Source organism: Lasioglossum baleicum, chromosome 1, assembly GCF_051020765.1.
Source record: "Lasioglossum baleicum chromosome 1, iyLasBale1, whole genome shotgun sequence".
Lineage (NCBI taxonomy): Eukaryota > Metazoa > Arthropoda > Insecta > Hymenoptera > Halictidae > Lasioglossum > Lasioglossum baleicum.
The window spans coordinates 7091866-7117974 of record NC_134929.1 but is presented as its reverse complement, the minus strand read 5'-3'; the positions used below and the strand labels follow the sequence as shown (position 1 = coordinate 7117974).

The following is a 26109-nucleotide window of genomic DNA, read 5'->3' as shown; positions in this document are numbered from 1 at the left end:
AGGGCTTAAACCTTCCCGAAAATGTCGGGTTTGAAACCGGTCACACGCGTTCTATGGCGGGGCTCGCGTAATTGGAAAGTTGGAAAATAATTGGAAACGTTATACAGGGTGGGTCACCACATATTACTATGTACTTCGATTTCATTTATATACTCACCCTTATAATGTAGTCTCTCCATAATACAAAAAGTCTCAATCGAGATTTCAGAAATTTGTGAATTAAATAATAATGTCGAATGAGACAACATTTAATAGGTAAAAAGGAATCGACAAACCTTTTTTAAATGTATCTTCTGTTTTTTAAATTGCAGTAAAATCTGTATTAATACCAAACCTACCTAGCACTAAAAGCGATTAAAATGTTTCAGCTTACAAGAATGACAAGGCTCTGTTCATTTAGACCTTACGCAATTTTAATTACAATATGTGCTTGGATGAAGAAACTTATCGAATCAATTTCCATGTAAGCGATTTCATTATGTCAATAATTGTAAAATGAAAAATATAGAACCGGTCGTTCGACAATGATTGAAATTACACAAATGATTTCATCAGAAATGATTCTATAGATATCTTTAGTAGAGCACGTATCACAATAGGAGCCGCATAAAGTCTAATTAAACTCAATCTTGTAATTTTTATAAGGGGAAATGTGTACCAGTTGCTTTTAAGGCTCGATAGGTTTAGTGTTAATGAGACAATTGCGACAGGAAAATTTTTCATTCAGATTTCTAAACACGTGTCCCACTGGACTCGAAAATTTACATTTCCCTAGATAAATTCACGCGAAGCGACAACACTTCGATTGCTATACTACGTATCATACTGCGTGCAAGAAATTTCACTGATGTTACCCGCTGAATAAAACTGAACAACTTGATTTATTCGTTATTCGATAGAAGGTGAAAAAGGGTGTACCGGGGAGTACGAAGGAGAAAGATACAGGAAGAGGGAACGGGAAAGTAAGCGAGCCGCGGGCTCGTTCCCAGGACAACGCGTACAATTATCCGCGATATTTATGAACTTTTCTAAGGGCAACGACAGAGCAGCTCGCCGGGGCCGTTTATAAAGTGGCGTCGTCGTCGTCGTTGTCGTCGTCGTCGTCGGCGCAGCCCGTGGCACGCTCGCATACCGGCCTCGTGTAATTCGCCGACTGTTTTTCCGACCCCGGCCAGGTAATTGCTGTCGCCGCGCGCGACGTTTGACCGCTGCGTGGAAGAACCCGCTGAAAGAAACGAAACCGGGTAGAAAAGACGACCGAGGGGGTTGTATGTGTGTTACGGGGCAGCCAGGGGGCGAGCAAGAAACGCATTGCTCCGTCGTGTTCGCAATCGAGCGGCGAGGCGACCAACAGATGACGAATCGGCTGGGATGTCGGTTGTCCGGGGATCCTCAAGGACATTCCCCTTCATCCCGACATCCCGATCTTCGGGAAATTAAGGATCGAAAAGAAGTCCCTTCAGCAACTTTCAGCTAGGTTGAATGTATTTTGACCATTTTCGGACAGTGTCGTAAATAGTTTAACTGTTTTTGAATAATTCTGACAGATAAAGAGACAAATGTGTTCTATTATTACAGTATTAACAACTACCGACCGGTGATTATTACATAATTTTTAAAAATCTCTGGTACATGGCTAAACAGTATTGAATAGAAACTTGAATATAAACAGCAATATTCATTGTGCACTAACAAGTCACCCAAAATTACGTCATCTAATAGTTTCATTTAAGATTGCAATGTAAAAGAAAATTTCTATGCTCTCTTTTGGTACAGCACAATTATTGAAAATCATATTAGTAGGCTTCCGGTAAGTAAAGTGTTGAAAGTATTCTTGGATCATCAATATCGATCAAAAATATACGAAAACTCCATGTCAAGGTCAAATAATAACTCAAAAATTTTATGTGGACGAAGTCTAGAGCATTGCTGAGGTCGTCTCAAGCACTTTTTCCTTTGCCAAAAAGTTCTCCGCGACTTCGTTCAGGAGTTATCGACGAAAAGAACGGACCGATCGGTTACAGTAGGCGGAGTCTGGCTCGGCAATGCCAGCGCCACCTGCCGCTGTGCCGGACTCAGTCAATAGCTCCTTGACAAAGCCACGGAGAAGATTTTCGCAAAGGAAAAAGTTGCATCAAATGACCTCAGGGATTCCTTTTTGGGACACACAGCATAACGTTTTGAAAAGAAAAAGATTGAATAATTATCCAATTCCATTACATGGAACAGTTCACCAACACATATCAGTATGCGGATGGTTATGCAAAATAAAAATTGTCTGCATCGATTGCAAGGAATAGAAACTAAATTGTATGTTATTTCTTCCCTTAACTATTATAATAGAGGAGAAATCATATATTGACGTTTACAATTTTAAAAATTTTCCAACAATCTTTAATTTTGTCTACTCAATTTTGCTATAAATACATAAAGATCCGCAGTCTACACATCAGATATCTAGTCATAATTGTGAAACATGTGCAAAGATTTGAAAAGAATAACTGTTGATTTAGTGCACTTTGTTGTAGTGTACTTTGCATTTGTCTAGTTAAAATGGACTCGTTCGAATCAGAAAATTGGATCTCAATTAGAATAGTCGAAACAATGATCCGCTTGAGCTACCGAATTCCCCGACTCGCATGATCGCGATTGTTCCTATTCGAGACCACCGGCGTGCCTTGATACAGAAATTTCCGAGCACGAATTACCCGGCGGCCAACTCGCGCCGCTCTTTGCCGGTTCCGTAATACTTGAGGCGCATCGATGCACGTAATATCGCGTATAATCGATCAATCGTATTCCCTCGAAGGCGCAGTTTGCGAGTTTCGTATGGTCGGTAGCCGCCGCGCCGCGCCGGAGCTGATCTCGCTCGATCTCGTCTCGCGTTTCTTGCGGGCCGAGCCGGGCCGGACCGCTCTTAGGGAATTTAATCTACCAGAAAATATGCAATCTTGATAATAACAGAGCACGGGCTCGAGCCGCGAGATCATTATGGTTGTTATTAAACTTAAAATAACAATTTAGCGTTTAATTAGATGCCGGTGTACCACTGTGCCACTCTCGGGGAGACGCCTCGAATCGGACAAAGAGCGCTCTCCCGAAGCCTTCGTTTCCGGTCAAAATCTTATTAAGAACAGCATCCTGTTTTGCAGTCCCGACGTTTCCAAGTGTTTCCATTCCTCTGTTTGGATTGCTCAACTATTCGAAACGTCAGTGAGCGAGCTACTTTAAGTGGATTTCCTCGAAGAACGAAGAGTAACGACTGTGAAGAGAGCTCTTGGAGATTTAGAAGTTTGAATAACCAGGATTCTTTGTTCAGGAAGAAATTATTGCATAGGACTCGAAACTTTTAGAGTGCTCATCGTGACTCTTCCTAAAACTAAAAGAACGCTCTTTCAGATGGCATCAAAATCGGGAAGTTGTTCGTATTCAATCAGAAGTTATGATCGTAGAAAAAAGGGGGGGGGAAGGAACTTACTTGCACACCTAATATCATTTTGTTGAATAAAATTTGTTTAAAAAAAGCCGCGCGCAATAATTACGCACGAACGCAATCTATTCGGTGAAGATGCGGGTGTCCTACGTTGCCATGGTCGACGAATTTTCATGATTCGAGAATGTAGAGCGTAGAGGGTCGTCGATAATCGTAGAAAAATCGATGGTAGCCGATTCCTAGGCAAGAGGATACAGTCGAATGCGTCCCATTGGTAATATCCAGCGGTAGCGCCGGATTTCCAAGGTGGTGGCTGCAGGTATGCCGGGCGTCCCGGCCAGGTATACGAACTGCCTGTGCTCGTATCGGTTTACCATTGTCAGGGCAACGTTGTCAAATTTCGATGTAACAATGGGTCTTTGTTTAGCCGGCAGGTAGCGAACGGTGGAGCCGCCCGTGCTCCTTCGACGGGAGGATCCGGCCTCGAGTCAACTTCGCCACGAAAACGAAGGATGAGGAGGCGAGGAAGCCCGAGGAACAGGGATTTCGTTACTCGTTGCGCCGCGTTGTTCGCGCTGGCACGCAATCAGCGAACTTGCGGAACTCACACGAAGCCCGTTATGTTCCAGAAAAAACGAGAAATTTAATATAAGGGGAAATTCGCTGTCTTATTGACGGCTCCACCCGAGGGCATCCGGGATTCATTGACACTTTTATGGAACGGCTCGATCCGACCGACTTCGGATTTCGTGCTCGATCGTCGAACTGATCCCAGCCAATAGAAACAGTACAAACTATCATCCTAGCACGTTTCGAAAATTTTGTACAAATTCTTTTCAGATACCTTTAAGAACATCTTGAATTTCAAGGTCAAAAAGTCAATGATTTGTTTACTGCATCGCATTCTATTCGTCGCAAGGATAAAAAGTACAGAAACAACCATTGGTCAAAAGTCAATCTTTGATCACGATTACTCCACAATATTAAACATAGTCAACCTGGAAACATTGTCTGCTCGAAGAAGAGTATCCGACCAGAGCTTTATTTTTAATTTAATTAATAACCATATAGATTGTCCCTCTCTCCTTATGCAAATCAATTTTATAATTTTTCAAGAGAACGGTTGAGTTTCCTCTGCACTTGTTATAAAATTGATGACCTTCTAACCTTGAAATTAATTTTACGGCAACTTTCTTGCTGTGCGTACACCTTGTACATACGTGAACACGTGGCACGTCTCTATCCACTGCGCGAAACCGAATGATACCGCTGAAAAAAGTCATGTTCGAGTCATCGAGTGTCCCGATGGACGACTCAAGCAGCCCGCGGACAAAACACAGACCGTTCATTTGGGGCCTCGTGTCTCCCGATGACGTTAATTGCAATTTTATTCAGCTCCACGAGCGCCAGAAACTCCGTTTTCGTGGCAACGTAGTTTTTCGAATCTCGTTCCCCGCAAAGGAAAAGTAGACTCGGCTAATTTCACGGAACGCAGCAATTTATTCGTTGTTGTTCCCGCGAGGGATGCCTGTCCGAGGAGATAAGGTTGTCTCGCGCGTATCTCGTTGCTCTTTCTTGCAATTCGTCTGACGAAGGCGAACCGCGCGGCGTGGAGGAAGAAGAAATTTCCCTCGGTCCCTCGGGACTTATAAATATTTACGCCGGATTCCTGAAAACGTCGGTCCATTTGCAGCGAACGGACCACCGCAAACCGGGTCGACCGCGACCGTCCGGTGTCGAGTTACATCGGCCATCTTGTCGGGTCCTGAAATTCTCCCGCGAAGGTGACACCGTCCAGACGTCATAATTTGTAACAGCGAAATGAAAGCGTGTCGCGAAACCACTTTTTCGATTCTCCTCTTTTTAATATGCCGTCGTGCAACTGAGATCGCAGCCGAGATTTTTGCTTCTTGGAAAGATCTCTCGGCGAGTCTTCTTCCTTTTTCGTTTAGGAATAGACTGCTGGATGCTTCGTGCGTTTATGATAACAACGTCTTCGAAATGTATGCAATGCAAATTCGTTTGTTGAGTTAATTTCTTTGTTATAGAGCAGCGAGAACTTCGTATTTACTTTTAGTTATTGAATCGGGAACGAATTGCGCCATATAGAAACTATATTCAAGACAATCCAAATAGTAAACCTCGATTATCCGGACCTGCAATATCTGAATGCTTTATTCAAATAATAAGTGATATTTTTTAAAGTTCGAAAGTTAATGTTTTCAAAATAATCCCAATTATCGATCGTAAATGTTCAATATTTAATTCAATGATGCTTTCGGCGGTACCGTTTCGATCAATTAATAAATCTAGCTAATGTAATGTCTAGTTAATGTTTTCTTAAGGGATGAGGGTGTGTACTCGATTTTCCTAAATACGAATATAAAATTACTAATAAAGAACTACAACATTTTTTACACACTAAAATATTTAAGAAACAGCTTGACTATTCGTTCCGTTAACAATATAGTTTCAACTAAAAATACATTCTCATACCGCGTTTTAATCCGACAGCACAAAAAGATGTTAGTTAACATTGAAAGTGAATATTAAAGTATAATTTCAGCGCCAACTGTAGCAATATAATACAAGGATTAACAAGACGAGCGTCGACAAAAAGAGAAGTCCTCGGGTCCTTTTAATTCGCGCACGGCCGAGAGGTCCCGGGTGAAAAGAAACGAACGGTTAATTAACAAGTGCGCGCGGCGCGCTTATCTTCCGGATTCGTTAAAATATCAATTAAACGAGTTAGCGTTATTCGCCGAAGGGAGAGCTCGATATTACGATCCCCTAATGCAAATTCGATCGGTAGCAAGCGGACGCGGCTCGGTAATTAAGGAATTATCGGAGTAATCCGCGATCTCGAGGGCGACTTCGGGCCCCGGATTATCTCGATTAAACGAACGCGGAATACGAGCAAGCGTGTGTGCGTTCTCTTCTTTGGTTTTGCCACGAGCCATAAACCGCTCGAATTATTATGCCGAGCACGCGAGGGGGTTGCGAACGGAGTCCCCGAGGGCCCGCACCGAGATAATAAACGGACATTTTTATTTCGAGGCCGAAGATGAAGAAGTAATCGAAAATATTAGAAAACAGCGCCCGGGGTTGAACGATCTCGGAAGCGTCATCGATCCGACCGATAATTACAAGCGTCGGCCGATCGGTGAGCTACTCCGCGGTGATTTCAATGCCGGCGGCAAGAAGAGCTGTCGCGTTTATCGGGCCATAACATCGGAGAAGGTCGCTAGCAATCGTTCCAAGATAGAGGGAGACAGAGGAGAGGGGGTAGAGAGCAGAGATGGGCAGGAAGAAAGTCGACGTTCCCCCGGATTTAATGACTGGTACCAACGAAAGGCCGCAAAGAGAAACAAAGGAGTGGGATAAATGAGATGGGGAGGGCGTGAGCTTCGACTAATCACTCGCGGCCGGTATTCAAAATCTTAAACTGGAACAGGGCTGCTGGAAAATCGGCCCGTTGATGGATTATGATCGTGCAGAAATCCCGCTGGATAAATTCGATGCCGTTCAAAAAAGAAAAAAAACATACCCTGCCCCGCAAAAAAGTAATGAATCCCAGGTTTGCGTTCCCGGAGGGCGCGAATTTTAAAGATCGTTTCTAAACTGTGAATTCATATTTATTCATATTGATATTTAAATTAATATAAAGTTTATTTCATATTTGAGCCATCTAATATAAAACTGGTGTAAGTCAATATTTGTCTGTTCGGTTTAAAACCACATATCAAGAGTTTAATCATTATTGAATATTATGAATAAAATAAATATTTCATTCAATAATGATTAAACCCTTGACTTATTGACTTACACCACTTTTGCAAGGATCGACTATAAAATAAAATGTAGCCCAATGAGGTGATACATCAATCCCCTAAAATCGCCGCTAATGAGCTCCTGCTTTACTACTCTATTACTCTTCATTAGTCCGAGACGATTAGTATTCAATTGGATATTCATGAATCTTTACCAATGTCTTCGTTATTGCAATATATCGAACGGTATCGATCGTAAAATCAAATTCTTGCTAAATTGCCGATGACTTTGTCCAGGAGCGTGGTACCAACGCCCCCGAAACGGGCCCGAGGGCCATCAGCCGAGCGTAAGAAAAAGAAGAGAAAACAGCCAGGAAGAATCGTTCTGGTCCCCGGGGGGAAAAGGCTCTCTTTGAGTAATGTCTTCCTAATTACAATCCTCGCGTTCGAAGCATGACACACGGGTACTGTCTACCAGCCGAAGGGAACGGGTTCTCGAATGGGGTCCAGAAAAACTGGGATCCTTAATTCATTATGCGGCTATAAAAAACTTTAACGGCTGAAATCTCGTGCAGGGGAGTTCGGTCCAGGACTCTCGGAACGCTTTCTCCCGGAGAGAACTATCCCGAGGACTATTCATGGCAACCCGTCAATTTTTTCGGGGAATAAAACGCGGCTCCGCCGCGAAAAAAAGGGCACGCGAGAACCTAAGCTCTCTCATGGTTTGATACGCGTGAATTTCAATTGGGCCGACTGTTTTACCGTGACTGAAACACGTTAGGCGTGATAGTATCCTTCGGGATAATAGTTTATCCAGTTCATTTTTGGAAATACGGTTTCGACGATGTTAATTTATTGCGGAAATAGAGCGGAGAAGTAGGAGCAATATGTCGACGGTCAGTGTCGCCATTGTAACTGTATTCCTCAGAATCCTAGTCGATGATCTGGCCACAATGGTTATAATGCAAATGAGATTATACTTCTTTATGATTTCTATGAAATTGGTGAAATAAAAATGTTCTGTGTCGATTGCAGGAAACTGCAATTAAATTAAAATGATCTTTTTCTTTAGGTACTTCCATCAAGTCTAAAACACATTATTTATTTTTATCATAGCCGGATAAGATAGTCAAAAATGCCGTAGAACCGAATTTTATCGATAGAGCACCAAGAAAAAACATACCACGCAAAATTTCAACCCTGTATCTCGATCTGGAGGGTAGTTACAGAGTAAAATCGAAAAATCGGATTTTGGCCTATTTTCCCTAGTTAATGACGTTTAGAAATTCTGAGAAAAATCTGACACGTGCCAAGAACTCAAATACATACTTTGCAATTGGTTCCAGATTTTTAAAGTGAAAATTATGCTTGTAAAAAATCAAAAACCTCAAAAAAATTGAAAAAATGCAGATTTCACATGGAAGTTCTAGAGTGACAACATTGACATTTTTACAGTAGCGGTATATTCTTATAAATATTGTTCATGAATTTTTTCAGATTTTTTGGTTTGGTGCGCCGTTGTTAAAAAAAAATAAAAACCGATTTCTTCGACGTTTCTTCCGCGAAGAACTAAGCTAACCTTAAAATTGTTACGTTCTATTTATTCTGTAAGTCTGTCAGGCTCTGATAAACCTTGAGCATTGTACAGAAGTAATAAAAAAATGAAATCCACTTAATTAATATTTCTACATAACAATTGTTCCGACGTGATTGGATTTCCTAACTTAGGAATGAACATTTTAACAAACAAATTTGAATTGTGCAAAAACATGACGAGTTAGACAGCTTACTAATGTTTAAAAAATTCGGATTCTTTTACGAAGAACGAAGAACTCATGACCACACCGAAAATGGTGGTAAAAACAGTGCGATACAAAAAGGGACCGCATAAATCTCCGTAAGTAACAGATTCCCTCGCATCAGTCGTCCGATATCGTCGAATGTTTGGTAAATTAGTGTACGAGGTGTCTTAACGAAATCGAGAGACCGAATGGATGGCCGCTTGTTACTCGGCTCTAATGACCAGGATGATCTAAACAGTGTCTTTTCTCGATCGGTAACGTTCACCCCCGAAATCCAATTAATTCCCGAGCGTGGTTGATTACTGCGCCAAGGGAACACGGAGTTACTAATGCGAGAGAGAATGCGTACGAGAGTCCATCTACCGTTCAGGAGGGACCGAGAACCAGAGGAGCCCAGTCGGCCCGCAAACGCGATACAAAAGAAGTGTTTCTGATTATTAATGAAGTGTCTTTGTCTGGAACGAAACGTATTAACCGGTGCGCTCACCTACGGCAGGCGGCGCGTATTTATTATCAAGCGAATGAAAGGGTTTACTCGGCTATGTTTCCCAGTGCTCCTTCTGCTGGTATCCGTGTTTTCCTTTTTCCCCAGCTCGCGCACGTTTCACTGACTCTACTTTGTTTCGCTCTTATCTTCGTGCCAGGTTTATTTTCACTTTTTCTTGATCTTATTCCACTGGAATTATGTGGAATACATTATACTCATTCGTACATTTGCGCGGAGCTCTACGGTCTGTAAAACAATTCGACCTTGAACATTATGCTGAGGATCAACTGTGCCCCTCAGAGTCACCACTAAAAATTGCTGTACTATTATTCAAAATATTGCTTACATTAGTAAATACGTTGGCATCTAATCAATGACTAAACATTTCATACCCACGAAAAGAAAAAAATCATGTGGAGCAGAATTATTCTAGGTCGGAAGGAATGTTTAATTTTCGAGTTAAAATAGCTCCGAGTGCGAAGGGTTAATATTTGATTGCCGACACCGAACAGGGAGTGGCAAAGCAGATGCCTCGCTCGTTGGAAAGCGGAATGAGAATAATCCAGTGGAATTGAAACACTGTTAAGGATAATTCCTATCCAAGCAATATTTTCTTTATGTGAGACGCCTCATACGCGGTTCCGAGAAATGAAAATTGGCATATTGCCATGCGCTAGAAGTATCGAGCACGAGCTCTGACCAACTCCATTACGAGTTTCGCAAGAAGCAGACCGCCGATATTAAAGTGGAGGATTAAATAAAGAAAGAAAAAAGGATCTCTCTCGGGGCGAAGTTGTTTTTTTCCCGTTCTTCGCAGCGCGCAACAGAGTCCCGGATCGATTTCCTTTTGCGTTAACGGTGATTCCCATCCTTTCTTTTCTCTCTCGTTACCATGACCATTACCATTTTTCCTGGTTCACGGGTGATCGAGCACGACTGCGCCCGGCGTTTTCTACTTATTTCCATGTCAACGATGCCCCGCCGTAGATTGACAGCGAGCTCCGGCGTACTGCAATATCATAAATCGAATTCCGACTGATAGTGCGCAGCGATAAACCGCCGAGAGGAGCCAACGAGTATGAAGAAAATCGTCGAGGTGTGTGGGCCCCATGCTGGGCCCGATCCTCCGCAGGACTATTAATTAAATAGGAACTACTGACCGTCCAGCTAGTTAATTGCAAACCCATTACCCGCGTGCCTATGCGGAACGAACGCTAAATTTCTACCGTTTCGCGCAAAACGCGCGTCGATTTCCGACGCTTCTGATTTACCTTGACCTCGTGGCATTTCCGTGGGCTTCGACACTTTCTTCCCGTCGACGTGTAACCGCACGTTTCATTACAAAGACTACAAAGTTAGAAATTGGAGATTGAAAAATTGTACAAGTTCAAAATCTTTTAATGTGCTTTTCAGTTTTTGTTCACGAGACTCTCACCGACATATCTGTCACATTTTCCTGATTGAAACGAGTCCAAACACAGCATATTTCGGATCACATTCGCTTGTTTAACCGACGATTCTGTAAAACCTCCATTATACGAACCCATGATATCTACATTCTGCATTACCCAGTTGATTCATAGGTGAACAGTAAAGATTGAATCTAACACTGTAGCTAGATAACTGTTCTAGTTCCCGAACACTCGCGTTCCACTGTCAGTTCGGATAATCGAGGTCCCACTGTATCGTGAATTAAACGAGTAACTACGATCCGAATTATGTCGTGTTTGGACTCGTTTTAATCAGGAAAATATCGCCAATACGATGGTAGAAATTTTATATAAAAATTGTTAATAACAACAAGGCTCTGCCACGAAATTAGTCTTTACATCGAAATGTCCGTACATTTTGGATCGAGGAGTTTCCTGGTAAAACGCATACTTAATTCTAATGCGTACAGTCAACCCGAGCATGTTCCGATACGATTCAAAGGACCCCGACGAAATCCACCCGAGACAACTGTCGATCGATCGATATCGCCGTGTAACGCTCAGTTCGAAACATAAATCCCCGGCGGACCATCAATTACCCTGGTGGAATTATTAATAATCTTCGCTGTTCTGGCAGCAGGGACTTGCTCGATGCATCGTATCGAGCCTTCCAATCGCAGGCCACGCATCGGGGTAACTCATCCTCGGAGGGGGGAAGAGCCTGAGAGGGCCTACGAATGACAAGTTTGCCCGCAGATACGAAATGGAAATAAGAAGAAGATGTCGGATACTTATTAAGGTGCAGTGCACCCTACAGGTGTTCGAGTGGAATGCTTTGAGAACGAGATCGCGAACGAGAGATCTGAACTGTTTGGGGAGAACTTCCTCGCTACGCTCTTCCTCGCCTTGCTATCGAAAAACACCATAAAATGTTCAACCTCGGGATTCCACTGCGAAATATTTCTGCACCGTAAATTGTTCGATATTTTATCAACTTGTTATTGACAAACATTTTCTGTATGAATTACAACTAGAACCAAATAGAGTTACGTTTCTTCCTTTAATAATTTTAATAAATTACTGTTTATTTTATCTTTCAGAGTAAAAATAAGGTAAAATATGAAATTGAAAAGTTAAAAGAATTCAATAGTGTCGTCATATTACCATCAACTTGTTGAAATTATTAACGCATTAACGGCAAAATAATCTCTACTCTCTAAAATAACAAATTCTGTTGACATGCATCGAGTTTAATGTACAATTTAGTGATTTTTTAGAAATAGTAAATTGGTTAGGTTTAAACAAACTGTGGGAAGAATGGTTTCTTGGTTGAAGTATACATGTAGTTCTCTGATGGAATTGATATAATGCAATATTCTGATAATAAACGCATCAGGCGGTATCGCATACGTCCTGAATGAGTTGCATATTTTCGCACTCGAAATCGAAGATACATCATTTTGCAGTCGGATGTATTCAAACAGGATTGCCGCAGCGTAACGATCACGAATTCCCCGTTCAATGATGGATCAATCACGCTCGGCGACAACTGCAATAACGGGAAGGAGGTAACAAGATGGAGGCACGCAGAATGAATGAACCGCGTTCAGAACCGAGTTAATCGATCGCGATCGATCGGTTCCCGTCCGACGATATACCACGCGTGGGATTTCAATTTGCCCGAACCGTGGGGGCTTCCTCGCACGATTGTGAACATTAATCTAATAACTATCAGCTGTTCTCGATCTCCGAAACCGAATATTCGAACACAACAAAGAAGAATCGTCTCACTAAAACTAACAAAAGCTGCATCGACAATGAAGTATCCGTAGTCCAATTTTTTAAATCTGTCATATAATTTTTATAGTTCGTTTTAACATCAACTGGATCTGATTTTATTCTGTTAGGATTCTGAATCACGCTATTCTGCATCGAGATCATTTTTTAAACAATAGTCCCAATAATAAATTCGTTGGGATCTATATTGTTTAAATATTAATACAATGCTACATTATGAAAATTGAATATAATTTTGATTAAACCTTTCAAGCCTTTCTAACGTCGTGCTCCGTATACGACCATGATTTATTACGACCATAATTTATGCATATAAGTATGATCTAGTACGATAAAATCGATAAGGTAGCTCCTCCGCGATATACTTCTGCGGTCCGCTCATGCGCGAAATCATCGCCGAGTAAAATGAGACAAATCATCAAGCGGCCGAGCAGAATCATTAATAACCATCTCCGATGGAGCATCGCGAGGCGTTGGCGCGAATTTGTTTCGAGGCAAGATTGCTTTCGAGACGTTACACCGGACATTAATTTAGTAACACAGTTACGACATTTATGGAGTAGTAAGATTGCATCTGTACTGCATGTAATTGTGACGGTGGTAAATATGAATTTCTTCGATTATTTTCAATATCTTCTTTTTGCTTGTTTAAAAAGTTCTTCTTTTTATTAGCTCAGATATATTTATTAGCGAATATATTTACGCTCAAAACCGAAGGTATTCATACATATAATATAAAGCGAACTTTATATAAAAAATAATTATAGAATTAAAACAGTGTCAAAGGAACGGTTGAATTTAAGGCGGTAGATTCGTTTTCAGGATTGCAAGGGTGCGGTATTCGCCTTCTCATTTCTCGATAATACAAAATGGGGTTTTTCGGAAGTCAAAAACGCTAGAAAAAAGATCGATTTAGGGCATTATCTGCCTCAAAAGTCCTAGTTTTTCGTTTACAAGGCATAATTTGCATTATTCGGCAGCATGTAGCTGTCGCAGCTTCATGACAATAGCTACACGCGCAGTTGTATGCTTCCGAATAATGTAAACGGCTCGTAAACGAAAAAATAGGACTTTCGAGGCAGATAGTGCCCTAGATCGATCTTTTATCTAGCGTTGTTGACTAGTGAAAACATTTTTGTATTATTGAGAAATAGGCGACCGGGGAGGAATGGCATAGATTAAGTATTTAAGAGATAAGAGGTATCTGTCTCACGAAATATTGTAAATATAGTATTAAGTAGTGTTAAGTCGCTTAGTATTAAGTATTTAGGATAAGAGAGGAGGAAGGGGAAAGGGCGAAAGAGGGACATTGATAAATGAATTTGTAACCCTGAGAGGAATCGAAAAATAAGAACGCGAATCCCGCACCTTTGCAATCCTGGAAAAAGGAGTCTACTCCTCTCAAGGAAATAGAACTCTACAATCCATTCTAAGCAATACTTAATTTAAACATTTAACCCTTGAGCCTATGTGTCTCTGTAAATTATGAAAAATATGAAAAACTCTAAAATGATCAACAGGTTGTAATAACATCACGCAACGAGTCAAAATAAATGAGTACTCACCCTGCTCGCATTCGTCGATGTCCTCCGAGCAGTCCACCCCCTTGTATCCGGTCGCGCACGAGCATGTGAACGACCCGTTAATAGGACTGGTGTCGCAGATCGCACCCTCGTGACAGGGATTCGACGTGCAGGCGTCATCGAGATGGCAAAGTAGTCCTGGAAAAAACGAAGGTTTCTCGTTTGATTGTTTCCTAGGCGAACGAAAAGTCTGCGCAACGACGCGCGGACGGTTATAATTCCGAAGGAGACGGTTTGGATTGCGTGCGTTTCTAGGACGAAAGTGTCGATCGTCAAATGCCAAACATGGCGGCAACCGCCAAAGATGGACATCATTAAGGCTTGTATCGCTCGGCTCGCGTAACCTAGCTAGAAACGTCGCGCTCGAGAGAATCGTAGAAGAGCCGGGACAGAGAACGGTGACAAATCCCAGCGACTCGGACTCGTCGATCCACGATCGACATTCGCATTCAGTAAATTACTCGGAATACCGGGCCGGGCTTATACGCGGCCCGAGCCGGTCTAATTGCTCCCTGCAGCGAACTTCGCGACGAAATCCGAGGAATTCGCGGAATTTCCGCGCCGTGGCAGACGGTTGTTCAGAAATCAATTTTTGCAACTTGGTAATTGCTTCGTCCGGACATTTTACAAAGTTACAATGTGAGTCGATACACAATAAAACAAAATTTGTACCGAACAAACAGACAAAACGTGGTAAAAATTAATTTTCTCAAGTCACATCTAAAGCTTCTCCCTTTTTTTAAGCGTCTCAATGATTTGAAAATAATATGTTGAGTCCTCTTTAATCCCTTCGCCTCACTTTAAATTGCATCTACTCTATTTAATGTGAATATTATTCATTTTATATAATTCCGTCCTGCCGTTGCGAATATTTAAGCAGTCAATAAAATAATGATAGTTTCCTCTTGTGAAGGAATTCTAAATATCGCAGCTGTAAGAAAAATCGTTTGTTAAGAAATTTATTAGAATTGTTGATATTATGTAAAAATAGGAGACTACCAATCCGTGTAATTTTACTGTTATATAATTTTATAAAATGTATAGTTACGTGATTTTAATGTCAATCATGACGAAATAATCTTTCCTACGTGAAGAAAATTTGCGATAACATCCGGAGTTTACGAATTAGAACAGAAGCGTTAAGAATTTGTACATTCTTAGCGCACGGTTCTCGATAACGGAACGATGTCTTGAATGTTCGTATATAAACTAGAGTAAACAAGCACGCAGATGCGCGATTACACCCGCGACTAACTGTAACCGCGTTCGTACGTACAAGAAACGGCCTCGAGATACCATCATTATGCCTACGTGCGTATTGTAAATCCGTTAACCTATGGCCATTGTTGGAACTTGGTTTCAAGTAAGGGAATTCTACACCGCTACGATCCAATCGGCGTTATACTTTCCTCGTGAAAGTTTCGAAACTTCACCAGGACGTTTCACATGGTACGAAGAACGTTCTTGGAGTTTTACAGTTTAAACAATCTTCAAAAATTGTGGTAGAAAAGACTTAAATAAAAATGCAAATACTCTGTAAATTTTTATTATCGCATTCTCAATGAAAATACTTAGCAAAGTTAGTTATTTATCATTTAATTTCATTTGATATTTTCCCCTCGTGTGAATTTGCCACAAAATTTAATAATGAGGGTTGAATATGTGCCCAGCACCGCACAGGACTCCAACAAAGTTGCATCAAATTTCTTCGAGAATGTGTAGGAAGCGAAAGAATGTTGGAAGTTAAATATGAATTTCGCGAACGGCGCGTAAGGGTTAAAAGTTTCGGATTCAAGATCGTTCGAAGACAGCATACCACGCGTTGAAGTCTCCGCAGGAATCCGCCCGCGAGCAGCGCCGCAAGCTGCCGCGGCGCGAATTCCTTCATTTAAAGATTTCCCGAGCTTGCGATCTGGAAAAAGTCGTTGTCGGTCGGGTCCGGGGCACCGCAGGAATCGCAATAATGCCGGGACAGAAGAAGGATGCCTGTATTTGGCGATCGCTGTCGGAACGATCGATCTGAAAACCGTCTCCTTCGGCCTCGGGTAGGAAAGTAAGGACAGAAACTCGTTTTCAGTCCTCAAGGTCGCCACTCGGTAAGGCTAGGCTCCAACCTGCGGAATCCCGGGATTCCGGGGGAGGGCTGCGCGCGTCCGCGGGGAAGCTGCGTCATATTGTTGCACGTGCAGATGCACTTGCCTGTCGATGCACTCGCGACGCATAACACCGACACGGGCTTGAGCCGCAACCTTGTTATCGGACGTGGTCGCTGCCACGCTAATCGACGCGATTCGCTGAAAAGCGCGCTCTCGCCTTGTCGGTTCAAACTTTTTCTGAATCTTTCGGTGCAGCAGGAGAATTGCCAACAACCAGAACAACCCGTAATACTGTGGACGATTTTACATTGAATCTGTTCATCGTTTTAAATACTCCAATTTTGTTATGAATGCACAAAATCCGAAGTCTAATGATTAGACTGCGGATCATTATGCAAAATAAAAAATGTTTGCATTGATTGCAAGACGCAGGAGCCACATACAAATTTGTTTCTTCTTTTAATCGTCTCCTTATTAAGCTGAAATTAGTACACAGATGTCCTTAAATCTTCTTAATTCGTTCACTGCTTTAAATTGTACGTGCCCATTTTTGTTATAAATGCATAAAATCCGCAGTCTACTAATAATAAATACGATTTTCATGTATCTAATAATTTTATCGTTTATTGTATATTAGATTGTGAATGAAATCATCACGTCATTTCTAGTATGCATGTTTGCATGGAAGAACAGAAATTATTATGTTACTATGCAGAGTTTGTAAAACGCGTTCCAATATTTTATTTTTTTTAGCTAGATTGCAGATCTTTCCAAACTGAATTGGTAGAAATAAAGATAAGATTGAAGCATTACTGTATTCCAATTTGCGTGATCAGACTCAATTTACATAAAGATCCACGTACGTCTCAAATTAAATTCTTGTTTGCACAATTACGTAAACTGTATCGTATCAAAATGTTCCTTAATTACTGAACGACTATCTGCAAAGAAAAAAAATCGAATTCGAGCCACGTATCCGCCGGTTATGATAACGACTGCGCATTGACAATTACCATTGAATTTGGTCTTCGAGGGAAAGGAGCAATTAGCGATTACCTCGCCGGGGATACGAAAAATATAATTTCGCCTGCTCGTATAGCTTTCAAGGTGAGCAACGACAGTAATCGATTCGAGAACGATGGAAACATTATCGATCAGTTGTATGTATTTACGCATATGTATAGTGAACCACGAAAGTATTTGAACGCACTTTAAAACAGTATAGCTGTTTTATGATCGGACCAAACGACCTGACTTCTTTTGAGCAATAAGTAGAATTGATTTACCAAATGATGTATTATAATTTTTTTATTAGAGCCCGTAACGAAAATTTAAAATATACGTTTTCTAGATGTATATGTTAGTTATACACATGCTGAAAATTTCGAAGGATGTAAGAATCTGTGGATTTTAAGCAGAAACTGACCAAAAGTCGCGAAAAACAATGATTTTCACCACATTTAACCACTTGTAGCTTATGTGTATGTCAATCGATATCGATGAAATTTTCAGCATGTGTGTAACTATTTTAGATCCACAAAAAATATATTTAAAATTTCTATTAACCCTCATACGATCCTCAGAGTAAAAATTCACCCATTTACTATTTTCACATACTGTAAAATCATTGATCCCTTTATGTCTATGTAGTGAGATGTATTTCTTTCAAAAGTGACGTTACAAATAAAACACAATTTGTTGATTTCACGTTTAGAGCAAACATGGGTAAATTATTATCCTAGCCTCTTTCATGCAACTATTCTTGAGGAGCGTATGAGAGCTAAGGGCCCAAATAAAAAGGTTCTAAAATATGCCTTTTTATTTTCGCATGCAGCCTTGTAAATTGTAATTGTTGGAAAATCTCTTTTGCAGATCATTTTGTAAACCAATGGTTCTAATTGCTTACAAAAACATCAGGTCGTTTGGTACAATTATAAAAAAGTTATTCTGTTTTAAAACGCGTTCAAATACTTTCGTGGTTCATTGTATACTGATCGTCCATGAGTAGATGATTTCTCACTGCTGATGGACGATCAGTATGATAGTTGAGCACACTCACCAGTCTTTCCGTAGGTGCACTGACAATAAAAGCTGCCAACTCTGTCGATGCAGGTAGCGCCGTTGAAGCAAGCAGCGCCAGCGCAATCATCGATATTCACGCTGCAATCCGGCCCAGTCCAGCCGTTCACGCAGATGCAGGAGTAACTTCCGGGGGAGTTCGTGCATGTGGCACCGTTGTGACACACCGATGGTCTCATGGAACATTCGTCCACATCTAGCTCGCACTGCGTGCCCGTGTACGACGGAGGGCAGAGGCAGGAATACTCGTTCACCCTGTCGACGCAGGTCGCGCCGTTCTGGCAGAGATTCCCTGGACAGTCGTCGATGTTCTCCTCGCACTGCTCGCCACGGAAACCTGCAACAAAAATATATTTATTTAGAATCATGCAAGGAAACCAGCCATTCAATCTCCGCGGCCGATTCGCGATCGTCATGTTCAATAGCGAGTAAACGACCCCAGCGTACATAGATTATTTTATGAAACTTTGACCAACATATTCGTCACATTTTTCTGTTTAAAATGAGCCCAAGCACGGCCCACTCGGGATCATATTTACTCGCGCAATCCACGATACAGTGGAACCACGCTTATCCGAACTAACCGGAAATTTGGGACAGTAGAACGTGATTACAGTGTTGGAGTAATTCGAATAATTAATGAATCTTTGATTTTGGTTTGAAATAAAGTTGCCATTTCGAGGCTACGAATTAGACAATTAACAATTAACATGCTTAACAATGCGAGCAAGATTCAGCGGATGAAAATCGGTTCAGGGTTCAATAAAATGTCCCTGGATAAAGTTTATAGCTTCGAAAGAAATGACTTTATGGTCCAGGATTCGTAGCGGAGCAGCGTATCGCTTTACGACTGGGCTGCGGAACATGATTTAGACGTGATCCGCTATCAAAAGGGAAGAATTGAAAGACAAACAGAGAATCACGAAGGCAGAAACACGAAGGAGAGCCTCGCGATCGCCCCATACCATTTCGATTATATTGATGATCGTTACGGTCGTAAAGAGAACTCATTACCCCGGCACAATTCCGTGTACGGCTTGTATGTTCTTCGGCAGGAGGGAAAAAAGGGGGGATTGTTATATTAAAGTGAATCTACAGATAGAGGAGGGTTTACTGTTCGTTGAATTTATGCTCGGATGGAAGGAAAGGCAGGATATCGGTAGACAGTCGTAAGAAAAACGAGCGAAGATAAAGCGATAGAGACTCGATAGCCGTGAAATCGATGACTCCGAGTACACCGATCGACTTCTATCGTCCGCGATGCGTGCTACAGGAGGTGAGCAAACAAACGGCACAAATCCAACACCGTGTCCGCCGGAACAAAATCCTAACTGTTCAGTCGAGGGAAATATATTCGAGAAAAATTCCCGGGCGCTGATGCAAAAACGAGGATGGGCTTTAATTAAAACGAAAACCGCCTTTGCATCCCGGAGCGTTTGCGAGAATCAGCGCGTAGGAAAAAGCGGGCTAGGTTATCGAGAAGATCGACGTAGCATGACGCCGGGTATTTGCAAGTCGAGCGAATAATATGACTTCGGAGTGCGCTGCCGAGTTCGATATGCTCGGAAACTGACTTCGTCGAAAGGGCAAAAACCTCGAGCTGCAGAACGTCGACAGCGAACGATGAAACTGTCTGCTGCAGCGAGACTGTGTTTCTTATAAAACGACTGGAAGCGAAAAATCTGGGTTAAACTTCACCTCCGGAGACCAGAAATTGTTAACTTTTTCAAATGTAATCCTCTAGATTTTGCCGAGGGAATGCCGGAGATCCAAGTTTTAATGTTAAGAAGTCACTGGTTCAAAAGTTACGCGTATGCAACTGTGTGTGAACTCGGCACGATGTCGATAACGTAGTTACGTGGTCCAAAATGCTTAAAATCGTTCAATTTTACGCACGCATAACTTTTGAACCAGTGAATTCCTAACGTTAAAACTTGGATTTGCAGCATTTTCTCAAAGTTAACAGGATTACATTGAAAAAAGTTAAAAAATTTTTGGTTTTCTCGGGTAAAGTTCAGCCCTTTTAGTGCGATTGACCCTTTATTTTCAAGTTTAATTCATATAAACTTGATACGGTACATTAAAATTGATTGATTTCGCAGACACTGTGGTCTCATCTTCCGCTAACATTTTTACAATACTTGCACCGAAGGGGTAAAGACCATCATCGCGTAAAGTTCGATCGCATCTGGTTTCCATTTTCCATAAACTATAATGTTCAAGTAAAACCATGGTAACAGTTATTTTTTAACGTTACAATGGTGGCCGTGGTTATGCTGCGCGTCCTGCATAGCGTTCAATGTTCAAGCAAAACCGAACACGGAAATCCGGGTAATGTTTCGCGATTTGAACCCTCCCCGTCCACTTTCCTTCCGCCTTTATCTATCGGTATCAGTTGCCGTCCAGCGATGCATACTCGCCCGTGAACCATAGTTACCAACTCTAATGGCGCGCATAATTTATGCTCGATAGAGCGGTTATCTAAACTTCCTATGTATCCCCGGGCTCGTTTGCGAACCGTGCAGAACACACGTCGCTGCTGACGTGAGCTAGAATTTCGTTCCGCGGCCAGCAAAAAATATCCTTCCATCCTCCATCGTTCGTAACTAGACAGCGGGATTTTATGCGTTTATCACAAAAATTACTGGGTGTAACTTGAAACAGCGGAACCATTAAAAGAATTTAAAGATACTGTCACATTATTTTCGACCTGTTAAACATATTAGGAAAGAAAATATATTTCCATTTCACTCCAGTTTGTTGCAATTTAGATAGAACGTTCTTATTTCACATAAAAATCGTACAGTATAAATTGAAATGACACTATCGAAACTATTCGAAATTTTTATCAAAAGAAGTACACACAATAATGATTAAAACAGACAATTAAGTATCGGTAAAAATATTAGCAGAAGTGGTTGAACACGTGGAACAGCAACGGAATTAAATAAGACTATAAATAATTATTCTGCATGCCGATCTATAGAGTTGCCAGTGACTTTATGTCTCAAGTGCAGCATTCTTCGGACTATTTAAACTCGTATATTAAACTCGGAATAATTATGAGCAGCCGGCGCACATATGTACAACGCCAGCCACGACGTTATTATACAGCACAAGGGGGCAGTAACATTAATATTAAAGTGATGCAAAAGTAAAGCGACCTCTTCGCGTGCGCCATTATCTCGCTGGAGAATGGAACGCGGGGTTTCTAGCCGGTTCTAAGAAACGATTTCGTAGTCGATTTTAGCCGGCGCGTTCTGATACAAGTATACGATGAAACGCGGGAGAAAAAGATCTAAGCGATCCCTTAATTCGTGCTCTGAAATACTGTATCGAATTTCATCTATTTTATTTTTGCAGTTTTACTAGTTTGTACAAATATATGCGCCACAATGTCACAGGATTAATTCGCTACTGGCAGAGAGGCGTCACTTTTCCCCTCAATCCGTGCTCCCTCCCCTCTCTGTTACGAACAGATGATTGCTTCTTAAATTATCAATGCGTATTACGTAGTACCAACGTGAAAAAACGGGCACCTTATTTAATTAGCTGGTTAAGGCCTTGTAACTTGATGTAATTGCATCGCTAATGCGACTTATATCTTGGGCTATTTTACATGCGCTTTCACGCGAAATGATCGGCCGAGTCGAGCCCACCAGAATCTAAATTACAAGGTGCATTCGTATCGGGGTACACGAGCCTTTTTCATACCTCTCAATTTTTTCTTCTCGAAATTGCTACCGAAACCGATTTCACGACGCAACAGATGGTAATATTCCGAGGGGCTTCCAGTCCGAATTTCGGTAGAGATTCGAAACTGGAATTTTTCGACGAGGTTTCCCGTCTTGAGTTACCGGATTACCGGGGACCCGGGCTCGCAAGTTTACACGCTACCGTGCGACTTTTCGGTCATAAAATCCAGATTATAGTACTTTCCAGGCCACGACTTTTACGTCGGACCCTACACTTTTACGTGTACGCGTTGCGGAACACGATTCGTGTACACACCGGCTTTCTCCATTTTTGCTCGCTGCCATTGAGTCAATTCTTTACAAGGTTCATAAAGTGTTCGATTATTTTTGCACGTTCTCACGTGATTCGACGTCGATTCAATTTTCTTGAAACGCGCGAAAGTCGATGGGCATCTACACACGTGCCTACCACTGCCGGTCAAATAACCGGTCTTAGATTTTTAATTTTATAATTATCGAAACGATGACGTTGCTTACATGGAAATTGATTCGATAAACTTATTTATCCAAGCACGTATTGCAATAAAAATTGCACGAAATCTAAATCAATAGAGCCTTGTCGTTTTTATCAGATGAAACATTTTAATCGCTTTCAGTGCTCGGTAGTTTTAGTGTTAATAATGTAAACGAATGACAGAACTTATTGTACAATGAGCATAAGGAAAACTTTGTTTAGTTCTCCAGGACAATATATTTATTATTTGTAGAATGAGCTTCTATGCGAACTCACATTTGTATAAGTTTGCAACGTATGGATAAGGAAAAGCATCATTTTTATTAAAATTTTTATAAGTAAAGAAAAAGTTATTTCAAATCAAGGTTGTCCGACATTTTTGGAACACCCATTCTCATTTCTTCAAATAAACAGATTCAGAAAATGTTTATTTCGCATAAAAATCCGCAATCTAATCGAATATTTGGTGCAACTATTTTCAGAAACGTGAAGAAACATCGCAGAACATTTCAGAACCTCCTCGGGTTTGTAAATAAAAATGGCCGTACAAAGGCTTGTAAAATGGCTCGATAAAAAGCGTTAGATAATCAACGTAATATCGACTGGCGCTTCATTTTCTCCCCGGCTATCTGGCAAGAAAGGAAATTCCTGGAGCCAGACGAAAAACTGCGGCTATTCATGTTGAGGCGGTAGCGACGAGGAACAAGAAGCCAGGAGACGAGCGCCGTCACGGACCCGGGTCGAATCGATTGCCGTTAATATCGATAGAGGACAATAGCGGGACTCCTTCCCGACTATCTTAAAAAATCGACGTATTTGCGGGACGATTCGTCGCGGTATCATATTCGCGTTCTTCCTGCATCCCCGTCGTTCGTTTCTTACTTTTTCATCCGCGATCGAAAAAGGAAGACATTTAAAAACATCCTGGCCACCCATGTTACAAAAATTTAATCGACTTTCCATTCTCCTGCTGGTAATTGCACAATTCTCCCATTGTGTAATATTCTTTTCTTCGCTATCTTACTAAATAGCAATAAAACGTTAGCTACGATACACGCTTTTGTAATGTGGTGTCTTGATTTCTTCATTCTTTTCATTGCATCAATTAAGTTGCTATTATCACACACACATACTTTATACAATTAAATATGAAATATAAAATCAATAAAATATTCCTTAACAAATTTAACTATTATATAAATCAGCTATATTTTATTAAGACTTAGAAATATAAAATCTGAATGAAATTTTTGTTATTCCTCGTTTAATATGAAAATTTTCTGTGAAATTATTTTTACCCCTATTTTCATTTCAATAAAACTTCCATTAATATTAAATTGCAACAATCAAATGATTTACTATTTTAGAACACGATTCTCAATTTTATTTATGTTCATACGTACACGCTCTACGTATCGGAATCATCAGAATGGAATGTGAATTAAAAATTCATCTTCTATAAACCCAGCCCCGAAAATCCGAGTCATCATCTTCAAGAAAATCTCAGCACGCAGGAATGCATACAAATACTCATCGCCACCCTTCGTGACGTTGTATGTGTTTAAGCAGGGTCCCCATCCCCCCATTAACAAGGACTTATTTCCCTAAGGGACGATCCCGCTCTTCCCGGAATTCAGTTAGTACCCCTAGGCGAGCTGTGATGGTGTGCTTATACAGGGTGTTCAACCAATATGCTGCAGCTGTAACAGATATTTTAGGGAGCGATTCTTCCAGCCAGCACAAGACAAAGATCGAGAGCTCTGTCAATATTCAAAGCGAAAGTAATGTTATTGACAATCCCTAATCCTAAACTGATCTAAGAACCTGGATCGCGTCGAAGAGGGTAATACGATACCCAGTTAGGCGCATCGATCAGGAAACACTGCCACAATGACGAAACTTTTTTATTCAATTATTCTTTTATGAAATTTTCCTGACGAAAATGAGAGCAAACATTATTGAATGTCCAAACAGTTTGATCTAAAGTAATTTACTGTATAAACTGCTAAAAACTTACTCTATCACTTCAGTAATTGTTCAATCATTCAACTTCAATTCTGGATTAATTCAAATAACTAAGGTCGCACTCTATCGCGAATTCAACAAGTAAATATGCTTGAAATGGTGTCGTGTTTGTTCTCGTTTCACTCGGAAAAGCATCACGAATATATTTCTAAAAATTCCGCAAGGAAAATCGTTAGACAAAACTGTTTGATCACAGGAATAGCGTCTGTACACGATATAAGCAACAGGTCGGTCCGGAAGCTTTCATACACAATATCGATATTCTTTTTATTTACGGTTTCATGATGACGCGACCAATCCTTAAAATATCAACAGCACGTAATCATACACCGGGTGCGAGACAAGAAGACCGGACGAGTCGCGAAGGTTCGCAGTCGCCGAAACGAAAGGAGCAAACTCGTCGGTAGATTACGCGGGCTGCTGGTCGACCGTGTGGGTGCGACGGGCGAGGAGGGAATGACTCCACTTATAAATCAACTCGGGCGAAGGCCCATAATTGCAATTGTTCATGAGCCTCACCCCAGATCGAAACGATCGGGGGCTGCGTGTGTGTGCGAATCCGTGCGGCCCGGAGAGAACGCGCGCGCACGCGTGTGGAGCCGGGGCCCTATTCGACGAAGGATACGTATCCGTTACTTCGTTACAGATGCAGGGCCGTAACGAGCGGAACACCGGTATAAATTCTGCGTACTCTGTTCCTTTTCTCCGACGTCTTTTTCGGCGGTTCGAACGCCGCTAGGATATCGGCCCTTCCCTTCCACCCTCATTCTCTCTCTCTCTCTTTGTTCTTCCCGTTATGAGCGAGTCAAAGTATTGCGTTGTGTCAGTTCGACGGCTCTTCGACGAATATTTTTCTATTTTTACGTTATTTACGGAGTAAACGCGACATTAAACAGCCTACACCGCGACGACAAATCGCTAGGAAGCGTATTTACCGAGTTATTAGCGAGCGAACGGCCGATGTGTTGAAAATTTTCAAAGTGCCGCGGTGTGCTGCTTCGTTTTCTCTTCGCTGCTTGCGCCGCTATAGGTCAAAGACTATAATTCAACTAGACACGGTCAATTACGTTCACGATTCCGTAATTTTTGCCTAATGAACACTACCGGACACAAAAACCGGGCGGCCGTTTCTCGTTGCTTTCAGTCCGTTCGCGTAATGATGGGAAACGAGGATCCTTTTCGTAGAGGATACCGCGCGTCTGCGGAGCAAGGTCGAACACACTCGTGGAACTGGAATTTCGGGAATCCTGTAAAGCGCTAGCAATTAGCCGGTGGTTCGGGGTACTTGGAATGATTTCATTCACCTTCGGAATCGAGAGCTTCGAACCAGGTAGGGACAAGAGGGAGAAAAAAGGAGATCGAACGACGGCTGGCTCTCGTGCCGGGTGACTCGCAGAC

The 26109-nt window shown here is 41.5% G+C and overlaps 1 protein-coding gene across 3 annotated transcripts in view; it reads right to left on the bottom strand.

Annotated features, from left to right (window-relative positions):
- N (neurogenic locus Notch protein) overlaps positions 1 to 26109 on the bottom strand; it is a 309272-nt gene that overhangs the window by 104129 nt on the left and 179034 nt on the right. For all 3 annotated transcript variants that reach the window (XM_076429298.1, XM_076430057.1, XM_076430915.1), the window contains 2 exons: positions 18458 to 18814; positions 14285 to 14440 (listed from right to left, as the gene is read on the bottom strand). In XM_076429298.1, the coding sequence (XP_076285413.1) occupies positions 14285 to 14440; positions 18458 to 18814 (513 nt within the window). The remainder of the gene's footprint in view (positions 1 to 14284; positions 14441 to 18457; positions 18815 to 26109) is intronic.